This window comes from Danio rerio, chromosome 2 (genome assembly GCF_049306965.1).
Source record: "Danio rerio strain Tuebingen ecotype United States chromosome 2, GRCz12tu, whole genome shotgun sequence".
In the NCBI taxonomy this organism is placed as follows: Eukaryota; Metazoa; Chordata; class Actinopteri; order Cypriniformes; family Danionidae; genus Danio; species Danio rerio.
Window position 1 is genome coordinate 35,695,312 of NC_133177.1, and position 18,063 is coordinate 35,713,374.

The following is an 18,063-nucleotide window of genomic DNA, read 5'->3' on the forward strand; positions in this document are numbered from 1 at the left end:
ACTTTTATATTGACAAAGGTTGTATTTCTTTGAGCCGAAATACAGTAAACTACACTCACTCAATAAATGACTTTTGATGCTTGTCCAATCTACATGTTTAAAATGAGTTGAAACAACCCAATTCTTAAAGGTTTTTGGGAATTTAATTGTTTTATATACAATCCACTTCAATTTGTTAAAACTATTAAGTTCAATTAATTGATTTGTGTTGAGACAACATTAAGAAATTAAGTGGAACCCAGATTTTTACCCAGATTCTTTTTTTAAAGTTAAATTTTCTTACAATTTTTGATTATTTTTTCCTTAACACATTTTAAAATGTAATTTAAATGTAAACACATTTTAGCATCATTATTCAAGCTTTCATTATCACATGATCCTTTGAAAATGACAGTATTCTTTAATAGGTTGATCTGGTGATCATGAGGTGCTTCTTTTATTTTATCCTCATTTATATAAGTTGCTTTGGGTAAAAAACATGTTAAATGAAAAAATAATTTAACAGAGAAATTTATTTTTAAAAATATCATGATAATCATTATTGTAGAAAACTCCTGCATTTTTAATGTTCTTTGGTGAACAAAAAATAAAAATAACAGCATTTTTTTTAAAAAATAGAACATTATAATTTGTTATAAAATCTTACATACGGTCAAAAACAAATGAAATAAAATGTATAAATTAATTGTACAATAATTAAAAATAGAATAACTTTGTCAAGCAATTGTCAAGATTATTATCCTTGAGTCAATTCTATAATGACTATAAATATGACTGGATGAATTGCATTCATATTTTGTAAGGTAGCTGATATTTGCAGTTGCTGATGCTGGTAGTGCAGTAAATTCCCTATTAATGAGCCAAACCTTGATGTTGCTCGGCAGCGGGCATAACCACTTTCAGCTAAGCAGAATTTACACCATGCGTGGTTGCTCCCATTACAATCATCATAGCTGTCCAAGGGACATGAACTGTTTACATAGTCCCAGTAAACAGCAACAAATAGCATCTTAGTAAATATTTACATGAAGTGTACATAGACATGATATGCAGTTTATGGCTATGCCGAACTGTCTGAACCAAAGTCAATGAAAATAGCCTTTTATTTCACTACCTCTTCTAATATTTCAGCTATTTCATGATATCTGTTACAACACTCACCCTGCTACACACTCCGAGGCAAGCTAAAGTCACATTTTTATTAAAGATATATAAATCTGGAGTGACACAATTCCTGTTTAAACAGTTCCTTTGGTTTTAAAGTTTGCTTTACCTATATCATCCACATCTGTAGTCCTGACAGACACAGGAACACTCTGTCTGCTTGTCTGAGACATGGCAAATCTCTTAAAGACAAGTGAGTGACCTACTGAAATATTTTAAGACAATCCTTTTCCTCTGACCCAACCATGAGGGCTCCCATTGAAAGAACCATTTTAGAGGAATGACAAAAGACTTCATAACCAACTGTGAAAAATACTTGAAGGCTTATTCACCTTTAGGCAGGTAATTTGGTTTTTCACAGATGCTTCTAGAATCTTATGTCAACGTGAAGACAAAAAGCCACTATAAATACAAAACTTGCTTCACGTATAAGCAAAACTGACTGGTGCAACATGAAAACATTGGCCAACAGTCAATTTACAGGTGCTAAAACAGACTATTGACAGTGACAGTTATTGAGTTATGAGAAACTGGTTTTGAAAGCTTCTATATTCTCTATAAATGCTTATGTCATTGTTTATATGACCCAACCACGCACTTATTTACACAATAAACAGCATGTCATACAGCAGGGGTTATGTAGTATCATTGGGATCTATTTAAAAGTTTGGCTAGTATTAACTTTATATAGTTTTTATCTCAGATTAAGTCAAATAAATAAAGGTTTTACTTGTATGGTTTTGGTAAAAGCCACGATTGCCATGCATACCTTTTCAGTGTAGCACAGATCTCTGCTTATTTGTAAGGTTAGGGAGCGCTCTAGCACAGAAACTTCAAATGAGCCTTGAGAAAGAAATCCAAGAAATCTCCATAGATGCTACTGAATAAATAAAATGGAGGGGGGGGGGAGAGAAGCAGTTGTCATAGGGCTTACAAATTTAAGTCAGAATACATTTGAAACACACTATCACATATTGTTTACAATGACATGGTCAGTCCATTTTTGCCAATACACTTTTTTAAATCAAGCCTTAGGTTAAATGTCAGTCTCTCCATATAGTGCATTTCCTCTTATACTCCTATAAATTGAACCATTATTAGAGGATCAACCTGAAACCATTTTCAAATTATGGCTTTTTTGCTACTTACCAAAATATTTGAATTAAGTATTTGTCAATAGTTGGAACAATTTCTGGCATTTTCCCCAAGTATAATGTAATAAATGAGTAGTACAATTCTTAATAAATGGAACAGCTTTCACTGATTCAACAGGTCATAATAACACAACTACAAAATCATCTCATAAAATATTTTTTAAACACTCAACTAAACTTTTAAAGAGAGATTTTGATGTAGAAAGAATGTAATTAAGTGAAGTTTTACAAACTAATTTCGAGCATGAGATATGATCGGTTGTGGCTGGTCTCTCATCTGTAATCATTAGTAAGCCAATTGAATCATTCCAAACTCACTATTTATAGCCCGACGTTTTTTTAAAGAATCCTCCCCATCCACCCCATCTCCCCCTTACCTCCATTACCAGGGTGAGCTCTCGAGAACTACCTGATCTTGCACCCCCTTAACATCCTCATTGACTAGGCGGGAGCCCTGGGCTCAATTATCTCTGAGATCAAGGTTCTCTCCCGGTACAGCATGCCGAACCTGTTATTATTATCAAGCAATATTCAAGTGTGATCTCTTGAAATATGGTGTTTTCATGTGCTTTCAGATGTGGCAGTATTTATCACAAAGAACCACGGTTCACACAGAGAAGCTTCAGTATTGTGTGATTAAATTGATTATGAATGTGATTTTGCATAGTCACACCAATTTGGAGCTGACTCTAAACCAACTCCTAGATGCAGATTTACAGATTTACTAACAAATATGAATGAAAGTCACCTTTTATTAATCACTTATTGCCAAAATAAGTCACTTAAAAACTATTGCAATACAAATATTACAAATATTGCCATCTCAAACAGTCTAATATACATTTGAAATAGTTTGTAATCTATTAAGACCATACCTATGACAATTTTGTGTCCCATAACCACTGGTCCCATTACCACAAATACTATTTACATGACAACATGGGAAACTTTATGCACTTTGCCAGTTCATTTACATGACAACAGTGTTTTTGTGACTACAAATGCATAAATTTAACATAAAAATGTAAGATGAAAAGATGTTTTTGTAAATCACGCTGTTGACATGTGTCTGTGTAAACACCCGAGAATGAGAATATTTAAAATAATGACAATAAAAAATAATAAAAGGCAAGTGAAAAAAACACACTAAAGTGGTGAAGTACGTGTTAGTGTTGTCGTTCAAGTGTTTGCTAGAGCTTCATCAGCAAAGTGTGGATTTACTTCACAATACAACCGAAAGCAAAGACAAATCTTACACGGTAATTCTGAATACACATCAACACTGACCCTGAGCAGCAGACTGCACGTCATCACTTTCTTACAGATACTGTTTACTAACCAGGTGATAGCGGCAAATACTGGCCTGACCTACGTAATACTAGTTTATGGTTGTTTTATGGATGTGTAAATGCACATCGTTTTGAAAACTCTGTTGCATAAACAAGAGGGTTTTTTCCTTTATTAAGAAGTAAAGTGTAGATGAGAAATAATTTAACTAAATGCTACTAAGCAGTTTCCCAATACATTCATTGCATATGCTGTGTCTAAGGAAGTACTGTGTCTCTCCTTGAGAAACTTTTAGTAATGCACAAATATTCATGAGAACTGCATCATGATAAAATCAGTGGTTTGGCAAGGCTAAACACAACATTTATTCTACTACATCCTGGTGAATGTGTTTGAAACTCAGATACAAAAAAGGCAGAAAAAGAGGAAGAGCCACAAACGTTATGCTGAGCAGAATGACTAAACACATGCAGACGCATGTAAATAAGGGTGCCTGTAACTTTAAGACAGTTGTAAATGCAGGCACAGCCGTGAAAAAGAACTTGCCTCCGGGAATTCTGAAGAGTCACAGATCTAACTGCTAGAACATTTAATTAGCATTGCTCATTACACACAGAGACTAGGTGAACTTTAGTCCTACTAAGCCCCCCCTTACAGGCTAATTATTCCTTTCCTATGCTGATGGTTTTAGGAAAGTGATGATGACTGGGCTTTTTTACTCTCAGGGATGTGGCTCATTTAGTTCAGACAAGAATCCTGCTATCTGCTGAGATTATGGAAAGCGCTGATGCTGATGATGAAGATCATGCTCGACTCTTGCGCACACTTTTCTGTTTAATTATTAAGTCCTTCTCACTGACTATGCATTGCATTGACTGTGAAATTTGTAATGCAACATAATGCATTTTATAGGATATAGTTGTTTAATCATTTAAACATTTAGGAAGATAAATAAAATTAAACAGGTGAATGTTAAGTTTGAAATCTCAAATACAATTTATAATGATCTTATATATATATATATATATATATATACACACACACACACACACACATATACATACACACACATACATACATACATACACACACACACACCTATATACACACACACAAATATATATATATATATATATATATATATATATATATATATATATATATATATATTAGGGGTGTAACGATACACAAAAGGCATGGTTCGGTTCGGTTCACGGTTTTGGAGCCACGCTTCGGTTCGGTACGGTTCGGTTTCTGTTTGCTGTGGGGTTGGGGTTGATGTCATGCTAACAGCAATGCTATGGGACAATTCACTTAATAACAAGAACATCTTAACTTTTTCTTTATTAACTTTGTCATCGCATTTTTAGTACAGTCAGGATACCCGAGTAAACAACTAGAAATAAATAAATACCTCCAATATAGACTAGTCAGAAAAAAAACTATTCTCTTTAGTGCAGCCATCTTAACTAAGTAAACTAAAATTAAATAAATAACTGCAGTGTAGACTAGTGAAAGATCTTCCTCAAAAACACCATAATATCCACATTCTCCGATGAGAGGCTTGATCTCTGTGCAGACACAGACGCTCATTTTTAATTATATGGTTTCATTTAGATAGATAGGTTTACGTTTAAATTAATGAAAAATATACATATAATGTGTTTGTAAAGTGTTTTTTCATGACATATTCACCAGTAAAATACATTGCTGTTGTGTCTAAAACTAATGTTAGGGTTGTAGCCGGCTGTATGCTTGCCTCCCGATCTCTCTCTCCCGCTCCCTCTATGCCGCTCATTTATGTAGGTCCGCCTTCACGACAGCTGATGCCTGTCATTTCTGTAGGCCCGCCTTTTTGACAGCTGATTGGTCAGGAGACCGATCTATCATCATTTGGCGACGCAGCGCGGGAATGTAAAAAGCATGTCAGGAAGAGCGGGAGAGAGAGCGATTTTTTTCCTTTGATCTCGTTTTTCGTGTATTTTTCTGACATGATTATGATTTTCGTTGTTTTTGCTTAACTTTCGTTTGGGTAAAATTATTTTGCATTACTTTTGCCCACTTTAAGAAATTTTGTGAGGTTTGTACATTTTTATTTCAATTGATTTGTATATTATTTTTTAGCTCCGACAATATAGCTGTATCTCCTCAAGTTCAGTCTTAGTGCAAGGTGGATAGGGAAAATGTCATACGATTTCTATTTTGCAAACACGTAGAAAATGTAGTTAAAGACATCAGGTAAGAGGTGAAGGTCATCTTTGTTTATTTTATTCAGTATAGGGAAGAATGCGGCACACGGCGCTAAAGACCTTTTTTTTCTTTTCATCAGTTTTAGCGAGGTAAGAGGGGTTATTCATGAGTTAGAATTGTTTTATTATATTTATTTCTCTTGTTTGTATGCAACAGACTAACAGTACTTTTTGTAGATTTTTTCCATACAAAGCTCCTTTTGACTGGGATAATCTCCTATCTTCTTTTAGATCAATTAAATCATTTAGTCTTTTCAGGACTAATTCATTTTCTTTTTTGGAAACAACCTGTAATTGTTATTATTTATGGTTCCAATTTAAATGCTTATTATTTATTTAGATATCACATTTTTGGTACTTTTTGATAATATGTTTTTGTTTGCTTATAGGTTTAGATTGTGGGGTTCAGGTGAAGTGTGCTGCTAGCTTGCTTGCTTGTTTTGTTTATCTGTACTGAATGTTTGTTATGATGTGTTGGACTCCGTTTGATTTATGCATCTCTTAGGGACCCCCTCAAAAATGAGATGGTTCATCTCAAGGGCTAATCCCATTTAATAAATTCAAATTTAAATAAAAAAAGATGGTTACATTGTTGTCATGTAAAAATGCCATGCTAATATTCAGCACAAAAAAGAACAATCATAAGTGTTACAGAAATCCAGACATATATTAATGTGTCAGATGAAATTGCAAAAAAAGTCTTCTAAGAAACAGCAAAACGGTGGAAAATGGTTGCATAACAAAAGTGTTTAAGAGCTATGCCAAGCTGGCCGTGATCACAGAAATCTCTTCAATAATGAGTCTATTCAGCTGCCTAAATTACAGCTAAAATTGAAAATGCGCTAATTCGTAGCTGCTGCTTTACATGTCACAACAGAATCATACTGATGAAAAGAAAGTTAGAATAAAGGCTAAATGAAACCAACAATGAACTCAATTTGGACTTGTGTCATTCCCATGTGAAAAATAACACGCTGTCGCAAGAAAACATCATTGCTGGCCCATCTGTCCACAAAGTCATTTTCACCTCGAGTTTCTCATTCACACACATGCACTCAGAGCTAATTAAATTGTAAGAGATGAACCATAGTAAACCTACACTCAAAAACTCTGCTTACTGAGAGGTTTTCTTGTAACGCAAATTGAAAGGTTGACATGTTGTAACAATTTAGGATGTTTGTTTATGAAACAACATTTTTATCATAGCCGCTGTAACAGTTGAGTTGAGTATACTAAATTCTGTTCGACAGCACTGCAAAAAAGAACAGGATGAAACAAGACGACGCAACCCTGACAAAATGAACGTACACTCCATATTTTCCATTTCTGCACTGAAGTGGTCATGCTTTGACCTTCTATTGGTCTCATGCATTTTCGAGATGTAAAAATGCATCTCAAAGCACACCAAACTTGAATTTTTGAATGCAGTGACTGGATGGAATGTCAACGGGGTAAAAAATGCAGTGTGACTGCCGCTTAAGACAGAAAACTTCATGTGTTTGAGTGCTTTAATTCCATGACAGTCCCACATTTGGCATGTGACATTTACATTTAGCAGACACTTTTGTCCAAGGCGACTTTCAATTGAGGAGGCAATCAGTGATTCAACGAGAAGAGCAAATACTACGGTGGCCAAGAGAGCTTAATGTACTTCAATTTATGAAAAAATGTGCAATTACAACAAACACCAGGAAATTAGGAAAAGATCTTTAACCGTTTCACAGTACACAAGCTGCAAATCCTTACAACCCAAACACATTTTTAAAGAACGCACTGCATTTTCTCACAATGCAAACAAATGACAAAAACCTGCTGCATTCTCTTTCAACTAGACTTTCAACTAGCACAGAACACATACACTTTCAACTAGCACAGAACACAATGGAAATGTTCCAAGAGGACCCTTAAACGCGACAGACCCGGCTATTTAGGTTATGGCTATTAAGGCTAATAAAATACAAAAAACAAGCGAATCAGAATGTTAAAATAAACAAACACAAAACTTACCTTTGAGAAATTATCTACAACTTCATTGAGCAATAGTCATGGCACAGCTGTGTTTTTGCATCCCTTTGAAACACTTCCGTTGTGTTGCGTTCATTTTGAAAGTGTTGTGAGAAAATGCAGCACATTTTCATAAACTGTGCTTAATCTTATGTTTTTTGTAACTGCATGTGTTGTCCTAAATTACAGAATGTCAAGCTCTCTCAGCCACCGTACAGTACACACGAAAAGTGCTAATTGTACAAAGAAACTGTTAGTGCTCAGAGAATTAATTGACAGAATCAAGCCTGATTTATACTTCTGCGTTAGGTGACTGGCATAACCCACGGCGCAGGCAACGCGCGTGGCTGTGCATTTATACTTCTGCGCGCTGTCTCTGTCGGTCTGCATTAACACTTCCGAAAGGCTAGTGGGCAGTGAGGTGTTAATGTTCCTCTGTGTCGAGTTTCTTCACTTCTTCATTTCTTCACTGAACACTTTCGGAATGTACAAGTGGCTCAAACTCGCTCATTTTGAGGCAGGAACCGGCGGACGTGCAACAACTTTAACTATGAGGTAAACACAAAACAAAACTTTCCATCCGGAGCTCCTTCACGGGACTCCAAACTTGTAAACAATCGCTCGCGCCATTCGCGCGGCTCTCTGTCCCGCCCAGACTCGTCAGCGCTACCAAGCCGACCAATCACAGAGCTTACGCTACGCGTCGTTGTGACGTGTAGTTACATTTTTTTGAGAGGTGCACGTCAGTGACGGCGATGGCCACGGCGAAGGGCTATGTGTCAGCGCCGTAGCATACGCCGACATTTGACGCAGAAGTATAAATCAGCCTTAAGGAGGGGAGGGTTTTTTTGCATAGAGAAAAGTTTCAACAGGTGGTTTGTCAAACCCACTCATCTGTGTGAAGCACACTTTGTAAACGCAATTTTTTTTTTTTTTAGACATGGAGCGATTGTAATAAGGTGTCTGGTGTAAATGTACAAAACTGGTGCAAGAGTTTGTTAAATTGTGTCAGATAGATAAAGAGTGTGTTTTCTACAGTCAAGCCCACTCACCAGTCTGAGGCACAATCAGAACTGCATAATGTTTTGAGGTTGTTGTGTGGTGTGATGTGGTGTGGTGGGGGAGTAAAAAGATGGTCCTGGTGTCATTCACTGGAGTTTAGGTTATTGTGGAAAAAAATGATTTTTTAGTTAATAATGATGTGAAAATGGTAATGGCGTATAAAGTTTACATTTTAAAAATGGGTTTAAATCTTTGAAACAACAGTTACACAAATGTTCAAAAACATTTCAGGTTTTAATTTTAAAAAATGTGTGTAAACACCCTAAATTGATGTAGTATTTGATATTTGTGATCTTTTATCAAAAATATCTTATCTATTAACCTATTCTAAAGAACTGTTTTTTTTATTAAGGATTTTCAAATAGTACAAACAACACAAACAATCAGACAAACGAACAAACAATCCCCGAGCACTGCCAATTAAAACAAATTTATCTGTTTAACAGAACAAAAAAAATGACATAACGCTTAAATCAACTTAAAAAGGCTACAGTTTCAAAATAAATAAGCAAATACTTTTTTTTACATTCTCTTTTTTAAGGACCAAATCTATTTTATTTTATTTTATTTTCCATTTTGAGATATTTTTAGGGTATTATTTCAAGAATGACAATGTGGTGTAACCAAAACAATTGGTACCAAATAGTTTATCTTGTTTAAAAATGTGAGATTCTCAATGAAACATATTAGCTAGTTTGGGATAATTTTACATTAGACATATTTAATAATAAAAGGTAAATGTACCACAATTGTTCTAATTAGTATAACTAATTGGGAAATTAATTATGCCTGTTACCTCATTTTCCTGAATGGCCAAGATGGTGTAACCACCATTTATTGAGCCATTTTGTTAATATCGTGCAGAAGGCTGTGAGACAGGAAACTGTTTCACAGAGAAGGACCCTTGATGAGACTAGCTGCTCCGTGCAAAGGCTATTAACTCTCTTTAAAATGTGAGATACTATGACCTCTTTAGGGTATGGTCAGCTATTCTTAGGTATGCATGTCAATGGTAAGACCGCAAGAATACACTGATAATTGATTGTTATTATAATAATTTGTGTTATCTTTATAAATTACATTTCAAAAATTCCCACCAAGGCCATGTGCTTACATAGGTATAGGTATACATTTTGATAATGCCTGTCAAAATTAATTTTAAGTTGAAATGTCAAGCGATGTAACTGGTATTACACATATTTCTTTTGAGGGCCAATTTAATCTAATACCATTAGTTCAAGATGCTGATTAAAAAATGTAAGAGCTTGTGCTGAAAGGATTAGAGAGGTTCCCAAAGTCTCCTGAATTTGTCCTGTTTGTGGTTGAGGTCATACATTATTTTTTTTCCTAAGGAAGAAAGACTGACTGAGATATCCACATGGAAATAGTTGGAATTTAAGGAGACCATTTTAGTAAAATACATTTCTTAGCCAGAAATGTGAGAGTTGTAAACAGAGGTTTGAGGTTCGATTCAAAACGGTCTTCGGGAATGTCATTCAACAAAAAAAGTGAGGGGGAGAAAATAAAACGGTTTCCAATTATCTTCTAGACTGCAGAGTGAACCCCTTTCCAAAATAGTTGAATGTGAATACAGGACCAAAATACATGAAAAAATGTGCCCTTACAAGTTTTGCACTTAAAACAGAGGACGGAACAAACTGGGAAAATGCAGACAAACATTTCATGTATGGAAATTTAAGTACATTTTGGAAAAATACAATCATAAACTGAAGAATTAAAGTAAACTAATAAGGCATATAAACTTAAAAAGGAATAAAAATAGACAATTAAATAAATAAATGAATGTATAACTTTTTGTGCAGCTTTTTTATATGCAATAAAGATCAATTTACACATAAAAATGTCTGACAACCCTAAACAGCACAAGGCTGAAACTGTTGAAACAAACAATAATGCCACAGTTTTGCAACTACCGCTAAAAACTTCCAACATTACTGCTTTTTACACAAGTACAAACTGAATCAACCTGCACAACAAAGGCTGTGACGACTGCCCCGTGCCTCTATATTTAAATGTCAGTGTCAAGAAAGTAAATATCCACCACAAACAAAACTTTCACTTTTGTTGTACAAGTACGTCAGCCCTTCTCTTTGCGCTTTGGCAACATTAACAACACTGATGCAATAGGAGTGTGAGCCACATACTAATAACATTCTTGCACTTACAGGCTATTCAAGCAGGAAATAATCACTCGTTGTACTCTAGCCACTTTGTCCCACTGATTTATCCAATTTTGCATCTTTATTGCTTTTCACAATTAAGTGGCGAGGGAAAAAACGAACACATAAATCACTCCCACTTGAGACATGGCCCTGACCTCTGAGAAACTTGAGAAGGCTTGTAACATAAATGGAAAACTTTCACAGATATGCATGTAAAAGTGATGCATTGTGTTTCATGCTTTTGAGCACACTGTAAACACAAACAGTCAACAAATTAGTTTCTTTGACCGCAGGTTTAATATTAATAATTTTAATTAGCTGCTGTTGTACAATAAATCTGAAGTGTCATGAATATGAACAATTAAACTGTCCTCATAAAATTTCTTGAAATGGTCAGTGGCTTTAAAGTCAACGGCTTCCGTTCTGGCACTCAAAAAACATATATGATCCAAAATTAACTGTACACACGGATTGTTTTGCTTCATAAGGCCTCAATGTATCATTAGGAGCTAAAGATATTAATGTTGTTTAGCCCATAAAGCAAGGGCGTAGAATTGGCATGGACGGAGGGGACCTGTCTCCACCAATTACTGAAGTGTCCCTACCAATATTTAATCGACTTCAAAATAAATGAATGCTGCATCAACCTTTAGTAATCTACACATGCACAAAGTCAAGTTCGCTATGAGTTCACCATAATACTATTAACCAACGTGCAAATAATTGGAATTTGGTTTTCGATTTTGGCCTCCTTGATAATGAAAAACAATAATTGGGATGAAACAGTTAAATCGTGTCACGCACCTCTCTAAATTTCTCTACATTCATACCTCCTCAAAGCCCGACGGCAGAAAAATCATGTAAATTGACTTTTGCAGCTTATTTGTATTGTTAAGTGTTTATTTTATTTTATTAAGTACTTTATTCCCGTTTTTAAAAGCACGGAACAGAATGAGTGCGGTTCAATGCATGCGCCCTAGGGATTTATGTCCCAACCAATGTCAGAGCAAATCTGCACCCCTGCCATAAAGGTTATTTTGACACCTAAAATGCAAATTACTTTTTGCATTTGCCTTTCAAAATCACCAAGGATTAAGCTTTGAGCTGTAATCTTAAATGTTTTACTGAAGAAAGGTCTACTATAGATTGAGTAAGCTGAGGGAGTAAATTAGCAAAAAAGGTGTCATTTTTGGGTGAACTAACCCTTTCAGTACTCTAGTGTGAACTTGTGATAGGCATGGGATGATAACCGTTTTTAGGGTATACCACGGTTTGGAAAAGTCAAGGTCTTAAAACCGCCAAAATGTTCAGCTATATCGTCCCTAAGGCACGTGTATGACTTTTTTTTTATTTACTTTTTGTGTGTGTGTGTTTGTTTTAGGACAACAGTCTCTCCAGCAGAAAAGATATCCAAAGGTGCCGTTTTAAATTGTAAAGAAATCTCTGTTTTTGAAACAAATGAAGACGGAAGAAGTCTATAATTAATTTTTATCATTTAACCTGACATGTTTACTGTCTCCAAATATTATAAATGTTGCTCAAAATAAACTATTTTGTGTTCAAAGTGGAAAGAAATTGTTGTTTTTACCATTTTAAATGAATATATGTTAGATCAGTAATCACAATACCGTGAAACCATGATAATTTTATCCAAGGTTATCATACTGCCAGAATCTTATACCGGCCCATGTCTACTTGTGACAAAAATTACTCTCACAGAAACAGATTGTGCACTTTAGTTGAGCCAAACAAGTATGCTTTGAATTAAACCAGTTTGCAGACTTGTCTATTTAATTAGCACTAATTTGAATACAGAGAGTTTCATATCTGACATGACTAGAACCGACCATTGAGTTCAAATAAGTAGCTAAAAGATTCCAGTGTACTTTAAGATGGACTGAACGTGTGCCAAGGCTGATAAGGTTTAGTATACTGTATCTGTGACTTATCTCAAGACATCCGAGCTCTTAACGCTTCAACACAAGCCAAGAGAAGAGGGCTGACACTTCCACGCCCATTTTATCTCATACAAAGGTAAAACAACATAAAACACAAACGACTAAACACAATAGTAACTTATAACTTTACTCTGGATCTGCGCGTATGTACGTGCGCGGAGGGGGAGGGGCTTTGCGTAAACTCAAATGTTTACATTAAAATAACGCGTAAACTACGTGTAACGCTTATAAAATGTTGTAAAATGTGTTTAAAACACATTAAGACGTGCAGTTAACGTATTTGTGCGTCGATTAACATGTTGCTTTTCATAACAGGCGGTCTTTGGTGTGCAGTTTATCAGCTGCAAAATCACAGTAAACTCTCCATGTGCGCAGAAAACCAACATTGCTAGTTTGTAACGAAAGCACCCACACGCACGTTATTTTAGGTGGTTTCATTTGCAGAGCCCTTTAGATGTTTTAGTAATTACAGTGCAAAGCATGTTTTAGTCTGATCCAGCCATGGTCTGTGCAGGAAAATGACAGCGATGCTTCTTCATATGCACATTAGCCTCGAGGGACGTACCTGCTCTCGTCGTTTCTGCCAGCGGCCGCAGGGGCTTTCCTCCAGGATTTCACTCTCATCTTCACTCTCCTCCTCTTTTCCCCCGGACCCCGATATGTTCTCTGGGACGGACATAGTCATTTTACCCTTGCCTGCTGCTTTGACGGCTCCTTTAAGACCAACTGAGCACGCAGGACCTCCCGAGGCTTGCAGCGATGTTGAATCTGCAAGCGTGCTTCATTGAATATCCAAGACTGGCGAATAACGCTGCTCACGATTTCAAGTTACAGCGCAGCCGCCAACCACACACAGACACCGCAACAAACAGTTCAGACGACACGATTCGCGATTAAAGCTAGATAAAATATTCACGTTACGGAGAATTTAATCCCATTCTCGAGGATACTTGGTGAAGTGAACAACGCTGCAGACACAGTGTCGTACGTGAGGGACGTGGGACGTGGGTCTCTGGACGTCCAGTCCGCAGTCCACCCTTCACATAGTCTACTCAGTGTACTGAAAGACGTAGAGGCATCACTTCATCTCCGTCCAGCTTTCCCGACTGGCTGAAGCTTTCTGAATTTCCCCTTTTTAAAATGCTACCGTAAAGCTTAGACAATATGCGAGTCTTTTACCAGCCCGAACCATAAAAGCCTCCAGTGTTATGTCAGATTACTCAAGATGAGTCATAATTTACACAATGCAAAGGTAGATTGGGCTGTAAACATTATTGGCCTACTACACTTCAAATACCTCTTATAAATTTCACTATGAACGATTGCAATGTTGCTTTAACGTAATTTCACACAGTGTAAGTAGCCTCCACAAGTAGGCTAATTGTCTATATACTTGTAGGCTACTCATGTGTTTTGATCGAGTATTCAATTTAGCATGCTTAGATTTTGTTATTTTTATTTGAAAAATGTAAAAAGAAAATATTCACATTTCATTTTATAAACTTGCAAGTTATATTTTTCTAACAAACAATTCTATTATTATTTTCACAATGATGCCTCGTACATCGTCTCATTATATTTTGGGAGCGGTGTCATTTATGGTAAAAAAAAATTTAAGAAAACTTGGACTTGACTATATACTAAATATAGTGCTCAGCATAAGTGAGTACACCCACTTTTATAAATTTTAAATCCATTTTCTTCAGTTTATATAACCAATATATTTTGATGCATTTAAACTAAAACGTTATTTCCATTAAATTAAATAAGAGTTTGGTACTTTCATAAGGTAAAAATGAGCTACAAGCATTGAGTTAGTAACTAGTAGTCTACAAATTATGTTCGATTGTAGAATAGTTGCAGTACAATTGAAAACATAGCTGTGAATACTTTTATTTTTTAACCCTTTAACAGGCATCATAAGCACCTGGTTGACTTCTTGTCCATAGGTTATTGTAAAAATAAACACATCATTGTCAGGAACACAGTTTCACTAAAGAAATTGGCTATTTTTTATTTTATATGTGCACCTTTAAGGCTGAAGTACAGCCTACTTCAAAGTATACTTTGATAAACAATTTATTCCCAGGAAGCGCACTTAAAAAAGTAGTATATTGATATCAGTACACTTAATACATAAAGTACTTAAGTATACTTGGCAAAAATAGCTTGAAGTGTACTTCTTTTGAAAGTGAATTGGGTATGTAATTTCCTCAAGTCAAGACTTGCATGGGTTTTGCAACTAGTATTTAAGTTGAGTGACAGGGTTTAGTCATATGTGTAAAACCTCATGCAACCTTTTAATATTCACTCTCAGATCATATACACAGACCTTAAAATGTATTTAGACACTTAAGCCACAATTTTAACAAATGATGATTATAAACAACATATCAAGAAACAGCAAAAAAAGGAGACAATCTTACATAAATTAATACAGGATATATATTTATATGAATAATAATCTCTTTAAAAACTTGGAACATTTTCTGGTTCTCAGATTAAATAACCCTAACTTGTGTGTGCTTTGCCAAGAAATCTGAAGGAAACATTATACAGTCAGTGCACTAAGAATGACCTTGACAGGTTGGTTAAATGTGCAATACAGAAATGACTAAGAAAAAGGAAGTTTGTTCTGAGAAAATGTCTTGCATCATTTTAATGAGTGTCACACTTTTTATATGTTTGTTGTGGTTTTTTACAGTTATTGGCTGCTTTTACCTTTTGACAACTGGCCCCTACTATTTTTTTCTCTCATCCCCCCCCAAAAAAAATAAAATAAAATAAAATAAATAAAAAAACAAAGAGAAAGTTGTTAAGTGTATAATTTGTTTCTATATGACACTGAACATATCAGCTATTGTATTAAACATGGATTTAATTTTTTTACGTATATTTACATATAACATTATTTACATATAACATTTTTACATATTACATTAGCTTAGATTCAACTTTATTGTCATTGCACATGTACACTCAAAACATTACATTTGCTGCTTGATTAAACGACCTATTAAATACCTAAAATACCTATAAAATGAGCTGAAACTAATCAATTCTTAAGATGTTTTTGGGGACAACTTAATTGATTTTTGTTAAATCAGCCTAAATTTGTAAAAACTAACAAGTTAAATTTTTGTCTTGATGTTGTCCCAACACAAATCGATTGGGTGGAACCCAGCATTTTTTTACAGGGTACAAGGCAACTAAATGCAGTTTAGGTCTATCAAGGAGTGCAATAGCAGCAAGTGCGAATAACATTATTTATATATTACGTTTATATATATATATATATATATATATATATATATATATATATATATATATATATATATATATATATATATATATATATATATATATATATTTATATATATAACATTTTTTATCTTATAACGTGCAAAGCATCCATCCCCTATCCCTATACCTATTTTGCGTTCCAAAAGGTTTCACTGGTAACTTCTTTGAAATCATCATCTTTTTTTCAGTTTCTTAGAAAAGCACTTCCACTTAATTCCCCCAAGGTACCGCAGCTCTTTTACCTGAAAAGCTTTTTTTCTTGCCAATTCATGCCTGCCAGAATAACTGTCTGTTCTCTGTTTATTTGTGTAAATACAACTCTTAGAGACTTCCAGACCGTTTGTTAGTGGATATTTTCTGCCATCTGCTGGTGAAGTCATATAGTTACAAAAGAGTGTGAATATTTAATATTTGACATTCAGTCATTCATTTTCTTTTCTGCTTAGTCCCTTTATGAATCTGGAGTGGCCACAGCGGATAGAACCACCAACTTATCCAGCACGTGTTTTAAGCAGTGGATGCCCTTTCAGCTGCAACCTCTCACTGGGAAACATCCACACACACTTATTCAGACGCATACACTATGACCAATTTAGCTTACTCAATTTACCTAAAACACATGTCTTTGGATTTATGGGGGAAACCGGAGCAACCAAAGGAAACCCACGCAAACACTTGGAGAACATGCAAACTCCACACAGAAATGCCAACTGACCCAGCCGAGGCTCAAAGCAGCTACCTTCTTGCTGTGAGGCGATCGAGCAACCAACTATACCACCGCGTCGCCTAATATTTGACATGACAAATTATTTTTCTTTAGTTTTTTATTGTTAATTCATTTTTACCTGAACAAAAAGAGGCCTTTTACAAACTATCAGTACACAATAAAGCCTTTCTTATTTTAGTGTTCTAACTTGTAGCCAGGGGGGTTCAGGTGGTCTGAAAGACCCACCCCTCACTGAAAAGGTCCAGAATTTGTCCCACACATAAGCTCACTTTTCTTATTTTGACTGCCATCATAAATTGTGGAAATAATCAATCAAAGAAGGCTTTAACATCAAGAATGAATCATGTGTGGCTGAGGAAAATGTGCTGGCCAGTTTGGTATTTAAATTTATAATTAAATGTCAAAGTTTTTAATTTAAAACTTTTACAGATTCCTTTATTTTTCCCCCCAATGATATATGATGTAATAAATGTGTATTTAATTTCTTCATTCTAAATCTTTAGGAAATGTTTTGGTACATCAAAAAGTGTGGTTAGGATAACCACCCAGCTGGCTAATCCAGCAAAGAAAATGTCACTGAAATGGAAATTTAAACCTCATAATTAAAAAGAAAATGAGGTGAAGAACTGCAAAAAGGTCTTTTTTTTAAAGCAAAAAGTACCACCCTTTTCACCAGGCTGGCTATGGACCTGATCATAGCCAAATTAGACACATAATGGTATGATGAAATGAACTGGAACAGTTAATGGTGTTCCTGGAGGTATTGAAGAAATTAAGAGTTTTACTGTAGATTTTACCAGCTTTTCACAACTAGCTTTTTGCTTTAGGCTGCTTTGACACAAATCACAATGAGGACATAGGAGTGATTGTCCCTGTAGTAGTCTGTCGGACATTTAAGGAAGTTTTTAAAGAAAGTTTTGTTTTCCATAGGTTGGCAAAAACATGATAGCCTGACAGTGGAAAACTCTACCT

At 35.2% G+C, this 18,063-nt stretch overlaps 2 protein-coding genes across 4 annotated transcripts in view; one reads left to right on the forward strand and one right to left on the reverse strand.

Moving 5' to 3' along the window:
* Positions 1-14,169, reverse strand: part of nrbp2a (nuclear receptor binding protein 2a) — a 65,264-nt gene extending 51,095 nt beyond the window's left edge. For all 3 annotated transcript variants that reach the window (XR_012392719.1, XM_021467601.2, XM_001920637.7), the window contains exon 1: positions 13,627-14,169. Coding sequence is in view for 2 of the 3 variants with exons in the window: in XM_021467601.2 (XP_021323276.1) it covers positions 13,627-13,746 (120 nt within the window). In the remaining variant the exon portion in view is untranslated. The remainder of the gene's footprint in view (positions 1-13,626) is intronic.
* Positions 1-18,063, forward strand: part of ccr9a (chemokine (C-C motif) receptor 9a) — a 164,256-nt gene that overhangs the window by 89,367 nt on the left and 56,826 nt on the right. The gene's annotated exons all lie outside the window — the stretch shown is intronic.